We start from the raw sequence: 7202 nt of genomic DNA, 5'->3' as shown, positions 1-7202 counted from the left end.
GATTTCTGTGAGTTCAAGCCAGCCTGGTCTACAGAGAGTTCCAGGATAGCCAGAGCTACACAGTGAGACCCTGTCTAAAAATGTTTAACAAGATATCTGTCAAGCATCAGCAGTGAACAGTCTGACTACATTCAGGTACAGTGGTTGCTGTAAGGGCCTGAGTTCCCAGAAGCTTTGTATCCAAGAGCATAATTTTCTTAGTTTAAAAATACACTGTTGTTCTCTTACATGACTGAAAATGCATTACACCTGTCACTTTTAAATACATTTATTTGGAGAATATTAGTAGCATAATAACTGAACCTCCCCAACTATTACTTCATCGGGTCAGGCACTAGAAAAGCTCATGTGAGCATCTTATGAAGGAGTGGAGTTTACTGCCTCGGTGGCTTCATTCATCTCTCTTATTGCTGGCTTTTCATATCCAGAAGATGAAGTTTTCTCAAAAGAAGAAACGGAGCAATGTCTGGAACTGCAGTATTGATGCCTGCGTCTTTAGGAAACCTTCACAGGATATTTCAGTCTTGTGGAATCCTTTGTGTTATTCTGACTGTCAATCAGAACCAGGGGGTTGTGCTGATGGTTCTTGATGATGTCCACCACACTTCCAAAGTACTGGGGAAGGAGAACACGGGATAATTAGCAGGGAAGGAAACCATGGGTGAACCAGCGTCTGTTTATGCTATTTCCATGCTCTGTGCCTCTCATCTCGCGTTCCCAAGCTGTTCACGGTGATTGGGTCTCAGCTGATATCCTGCCCATAAGTGTCCATCCAGTTTAACAAAGGCTGGACCCTGCAGGATGGTAGGCTCTGGACATTCCTGTGTTTAGTAAGACCAATGCCACGTGGACAGCTTCAGTTAGAATGCCTACTTAGACAAGTTACCTCACCGATTAGGGTGCAATGTTTTTAAAATGTTTTGCTCAATGATTTAAAATATTTGCTTCAGAGTTGGGTGTGGTCACGTGCCTTTGATCCTAGCACTCTGGAGGTGGAGACAGGATGATCCCTGAGTTCAGGCTAGCCTGGTCTACAGAGAGGATTCCAGAACAATCATGAAGAAACTCTGTCTTGAAATTAATTAATTAAAAACAACTTCTTTTTGTCAAACTTGGAACTGCCATGCATTAGACTCCTCTACATCCCTAACAAAACACAAACTACCTGTAATGTTGTACAAGTCTTGACAAAAACCCATGAGCCAGGGCAGTGCTTCTCAACCTTCCTAATGCTGCTACCCTTTAATACAGTTCCTCATGTTGTACTGACCCCCATCCATAAAATTATTTTTATTGATACCTCATAACTGTGATTTTCAAATGCTGTGAACTGTAATATCAAAATCTGATATACAGGATATCTGGTATGCAGCCCCTGTGAAAGGGTCATTCACCCCCAAAAGAGTTGTGATTCACTGGTTGAGAACCACTGTGCTAAGGGCAAGGTTCCCACAGGGCCAGCTTTGTTAAGTTAGTGGGACCTTTAAGAAGCAGGCCTCAACCTTTGCTTCATTCTGGATGTGCCCTCGAGAGCACTGTGGGACTTGCTGCTTCCTCCCTTCCTGTGAATGATCTCACCCTGCCATGATGTACTGACTCACCTTGGGGTCCAAACAGCAAGGCCAATCTACTATGGACTAATACCTTTGAAACCGAGTCAATACTAACTTTTTAATCTTTATAAGTTGGTTATGACAGGTACTTTTGATACAGTGATGGAAGCCAACTGAAAGACAATCGATACAGTAAGTTGCTCTTAGGATTTAGTACCCAGGAAAACTGATGTCTTAGATACATTGACCTTTTTGTTTTCTTTTCTGAACAAGAAAGGGGAGCTTTATGACCCCTCTTGTTTCTATCTATTCTTGGCTGCTTGTGACGTAGAGCTAACTCGATGACAAATCAATAATGAAATTTCATGCTATACTCTCAGCATACACATTAATCTTGCTGTATTAGAATCTTCCATGTCTATAAGTCTTGGTTTAAGGATGTCAAAAAGTTTGTTTTGAAAAACGATCAAAGTTTTAAATGAAAGAATAAATAAATATAACACAGACCATAAAATAAAATGTGTTAGGTACACCAAAGTTCATAGTCATCAAGTAAGCACACCTATCATTTTAAAAGTAATTGGTCTGCAATAGTGCCACGGTTTAAATAATTAGTGTCCCTTGACTTTATTGTGTTCCCTAACCTCTTTAGTACAGATAGCCATTGGGTACAAAGCAATTTAAAAGTTTTATTGATTGTTTGGATGACTTCCAAGATCTATATAATACTGGACAACTTTCCAAATGAAATACAGTTGTGTTTAGATGTCTGGCCATCTAACTGTTAGACTATGGAGGAGAGGCAAGTGATAGAGACGTTCAAATGCTCTCACTTCTGTGCCCTCCTTCTCTGTAGTCGCTGACAGTTTTGTAATTGCTAATGGGATTCCTCTGTGAAAAAATGCCATGATACATTCATTTGGGGCGGGGGGGGGGGGGGGATGACACAGAATGTTGTCAAGCCGAATACAGTCAGAGCTTTGAAAAGGAAAGGGCTAGAAGATGAGCAAACAAGTCCTTTGACGCTGGATTCCAAGTTTTAAAAAAATATGTTCTGAACTTAAGAAACCCAGAGAGGGCTGGAGAGATGGCTTGGCAGTTAAGAGCACTAGCTGCTCTTCCAGGGGATCTAAGTTCAATTCCTATCATTCTCATGGCATCTCACAACTGTCTGTAACTCCAGCTTCAGGGGACCTGACACCAATGACAAAACAACAAGGCAGATAAAATAATAAATAATTTAAAAAAAGAAAGCCAGGCCATGGTGGCACACGCCTTTAATCCCAGCACTTGGGAGGCAGAGGCATGAGAATTGCTTTGAGTTCAAGGCCAGCCTGGCCTACAAAGTGAGTTCCAAGAAAGCCAGGGCTACACAGAAAAACCGTCTTGAAAACTCAGAAAACAAACAAAGAAGAAAGAAAGAAAGAAAGAAAGAAAGAAAGAAAGAAAGAAAGAAAGAAAGAAAGAAAGAAAGAGAAAATAAACACAGAAGAGAGAAGAGGATTTGAGTTGGAACTGAGATATAAAGTGGAGTTGAAGCACATTTGTGGTTAAATAAAGGATGACTTGGCAATCATTTAGCTGTTGCTTCCCCTCAGTTCTCTTTATTTATGTTCATATTATTTCAGTGTATTTGAGATGTCTGCATATGTTCAGAAAATAACTGGTTCAGTAACTCAACATCTCTTGGACAATAAAATAGAGTAGATATTAAAGCTATGAGATTGCTGTACTGTGCAAGCCAAAACAACTGCATGAAAAGCTAAACAATAAATTAACTAGCTATTTATTGACTCTCTATATTATATTGTACACAAATAGAAGTAGAGAAATGGGAAAGGGGCTGGGAGGAGTGGAAAAAGGGGAAACCATGGTCAAGTTCTGATATATATATTTTTTAATTTGATTTTGCCAAACAATTACAAGTTAAAAAAAAAGCAGGACAGAAAAATAGTTCAACATTTTAAGGTACTTGCATAGAAGTCTGATATCCTGAGTTCCAACCTTAACCCCTAATGAGAGAATGAGAGAATCAATTCCTACAGGTTTTTCACCCACATGCTTGACATAGACTAGCTCATAGTAGTCACAATGCGATGGTTTGAGTGAGAATGACCCAAACAGGTCACAGATTTGGTTAGTTAGCCATAAATTGGTAGACTCCTTTGGGAAAGATAAGGCTATGCGGTCTTGTTAGAGGAGGTGTATCACTGAGGATGGGCTCTGAGGCCTCAAACGCTCCTATCTCCCCCAGTTATCTCTCTTTTTCCTGACATCCTAGTTGTGGAGCAGATGTGATCTCACAGCTACTGCTCCAGAGCCATGCCTGTGCCCGCTGCCATCTCCTTGCCATGATGATAGCTGATTTATGCTCTTGATCTCTACATCCCAAATAAAAACTGTCTTCTCTAAGCTGTTGTGGTCGTGGCACTTTGTCACAGCAGTAGGAAAGTAACTAACATGCATAACTTCATAAATACTTGTAATTAAAAGATTCTTCAAAGGGAAAATATCAACATGGTTTTGGTCCCATTGACAGAGCTACAGCTCTTTTAATGAAGAGATCTAAACAGTGTTTCTTTGAGCTGTTAAATCCATTTTGGTTTTGTGCTTGTAATTAGCCAGAGCAACTGAAGATGCTCAGCCTTATTTGAGCTTAGGGTGGAAAGTTGACTCTTCCTTAAAAATCACATCAGAGTCAAGAGCACAGCAACGGATTTCCAGTGGGCCCATAGAATAGCACCTAGATTGAGGTTAGATGATAGGTAAGTTCGGGAAATGAGTTTAATAGATCACCCTTACCTTTTCATTAATGTCCCCCTTAATGGACAATTAAGGGGCAAAGTGCATTTGAAGTGATCAGTAAGGGCAGAGGATAAAGGAATATGTCATGGCCTCACCTGATATGTGTCTTAACCACATTTTTTAGAAAACAAAATAAAAAGTATGTAAAGGCTATTTGATTTGTTTCGCAAATGCCATTTTGCCTATAACCATTCAACTAACAATTGAATTCATTCATTTAGTGTCCACTAAAATAAGCCAGTTTAATCCAGTTCTGTAAAAGTGAATAAGACAAAGTCATGGCTTCATCATTGGAGAAGACAGAAGCATAAGTAATTACGATTTAAAACAAACAGGACAGTTCGTGGACCACTGTTAGTGGAATCAGTATTTATCCCTAGTGTATAAACTGGCTTATTTGGAGCCCATTCCCTATAGAGGGATACCTTGCTTTGAGTAGATACACTGGGGAGGGCCTTGGTCATGCCTCAAGTGATGAGACAGACTTTGTTGACTCCCCATGGGAGGCCTTATCCTCTCTGAGGAATGGATGGGGGGGTGGAGGGAGAAGGTGGAGTGAGTCAGAGGAGAGGAGGGAGAGAGAACTGAGGTTAGTATGTAAAATAAAAAAAGATTCTTTAAAAGAAATAAAATAAATGCTGAGTTTGGAAAGGGTGTGGCTCTTTCTGAAAGTATCTTCAAAAATGTTTGTTTTTCGTTCTTCCTTTTTTCCTGCCTCTCTTATTCCATCTCCTCCTTCCTTTCTCCTTTTTTTCTTCCATTTTAAAAATTGAGGTAATGCCTCATTTTATAGCCCAAGCTGGACTTGAACTCATAATCTTCTAGCCTCAACCTTCCAAGCGTTGGCATGACCGGTAGGTGCCACCACACACACTCTTAAATGTCTCTTCACAAGAACTACTTGCTTGTGCTATTTTCTCTGCTTAAACTGTCCTTTCCACCTTTTCTTCCTTTTCCTTCCTCCAACGTTCATTCCACAGATTCAAATTCAACCCATCATTCAAAATGAGAACCATTTCTGGACCTTTCATAGGCGTGGTAGCTTGAATAAGACTGGGACCCACAGGTCCACACATTTGAATACTTAGTCATAAGGGAGCGGCACTATTTGAGAAGGATTAGGAGGTGGGAACTTGTTGGAGGAGCTGTGTCACTGGCTTTAGGGATTCAAAAGCCCACACTAGGCTCAGTGTTGCTCTCTTTGCCTGCAGACCAGGATGGAGCTCTAGAAGCTTCTCCAGTGCCACGCTGCCACCATGCTCCCCACCATGATAATAATGAACTAAACCTCTGAAATTTTAAACAAGCCCCCAGTTAAGTGCTTTCTTATAGGAGCTTCCTTGGTCATGTTGTGTCTTCACAGCGATTGAACAGTAACAAAGATAACGAGGTATTCTAACTCATGCTCCAAGATTCCTTTATTGGAGCAAGTTACCTAAACAGAAACATGTTGAGCTATCACTTTGCTCCTAATCCAAGACATTTCTGTTTGTTATTTAAGGCCTATGTGGGTATTTTTTTTTATTTACATAAGCTCATCTTGGCCCAAATATTATAGTCTAATGTTTCAAATCAAGTTCTAAATTATCACGTCCTTCCCTGGTCACTGAACTTAGTGCCAGAGTTGAGCCTTGATTTTGGAGAGCTAGTCCAAGGCCTTGATTCTCATCACTTTAATCCTATCTGGCATTTTAACTTCCATCTATAAGTTTTCTTGAACTAATAAATTTTATCTGATTGCCCTTATTAATAATAGGTGGGAAGAGGGGACAGCTTAGTGGAGAAAGCACTTGCTGTGCAAGCATAAAGATGGAAGGAAGTTCAGATCCCCAGTGCCCATAAAGATGAAGGAAGTTCAGATCCCCAGTGCCCATAAAGACGCCAGGTGGACATAGTGGCCCGCCTGTAATTCTAGTACTCAGAAGACAGAGCCAGGGGAATCCCTGGAACAAACAGCTAGCTAGAGTAACCATAGTCAATCAAGAGACCCTGCCTCAAACAACAGTGTGGAGAACGATCAAGAAAGACTCCCAAATAATAATCTCGGGCCGCCACATACATGTACGATGACGTGCGTGTGTACCCCACACACATGCACACCATATACACAGACATATGTAATTTTAAAATGAACAAAAGTACAGGCACATATATCACTGCTTTTCTTCTGTTTCCTCATAGGAGATACTATTACACAGCATGCATCATATACTACATAATACAGCAGTTCAAAACATGGTATCCCATTATATATTCTACTCATGACATATATACATCCCTAAGACCAAATGCTTCTGTATTCTTTTCCTTTGCCTCTGCACCTAACAGAGCCTGTGTTCAAAACAGATGTAGAGCTCAGTTAAAAAGAAATTACCAGCCAGTCATGGTGGTACTTCCCCAGGATCCCATACTTAGGAGAATTATGAATTCTCTTTGGCAGGGAGTTTTAGTTCCACCCAGATTACATATTACAATTCTGTCTCAAAATAAATAAGTAAATAAATAAATACAGAAAGAATAATTACTAACCTCTTCGCCATTTTTCTTCTTTCCCAAAGCATATTGTTTGGTTGCTTCAATAAACCGTACAGGGATATTATATACTCGCTTATTAAAGAATGCAACTAGTGTATATGGCTGCTTAGAATCATGGCCAGAGCTCTTCCGAATAAGAAATGATCCATCCTGTTTAATGAAAGTAAAGCACACTGATAGCATTAGTTATATTTCTGTAAGCTAGATACCAGTCTGTGAAGGATAGTTATTGTTTTCAAATATTGATAATTTAGTTCCACGTTCTTGTTATTGATTAGAAATTGTTTTATCATTTCTCAAGAATACTGT

The 7202-nt window shown here is 39.9% G+C and overlaps 1 protein-coding gene across 1 annotated transcript in view; it reads right to left on the bottom strand.

The window, feature by feature from the left end:
- Positions 1-252: 252 nt before the first annotated feature.
- Blnk (B cell linker) overlaps positions 253-7202 on the bottom strand; it is a 70362-nt gene continuing 63412 nt past the window's right edge. Inside the window, exons 16-17 of the mRNA XM_050148473.1 lie at positions 6888-7043; positions 253-615 (exon numbers count right to left, since the gene is read on the bottom strand). Of these exons, the coding sequence (XP_050004430.1) occupies positions 496-615; positions 6888-7043 (276 nt within the window). The 3' untranslated portion in view covers positions 253-495. The remainder of the gene's footprint in view (positions 616-6887; positions 7044-7202) is intronic.

Source organism: Alexandromys fortis, unplaced genomic scaffold (assembly GCF_014885135.2).
Source record: "Alexandromys fortis isolate MF-2015 unplaced genomic scaffold, M_Fortis_MF-2015_v1.1 scaffold_16, whole genome shotgun sequence".
NCBI lineage: Eukaryota > Metazoa > Chordata > Mammalia > Rodentia > Cricetidae > Alexandromys > Alexandromys fortis.
The sequence above is the reverse complement of the archived record's forward strand: the minus strand, read 5'-3'. Positions and strand labels throughout refer to the sequence as shown.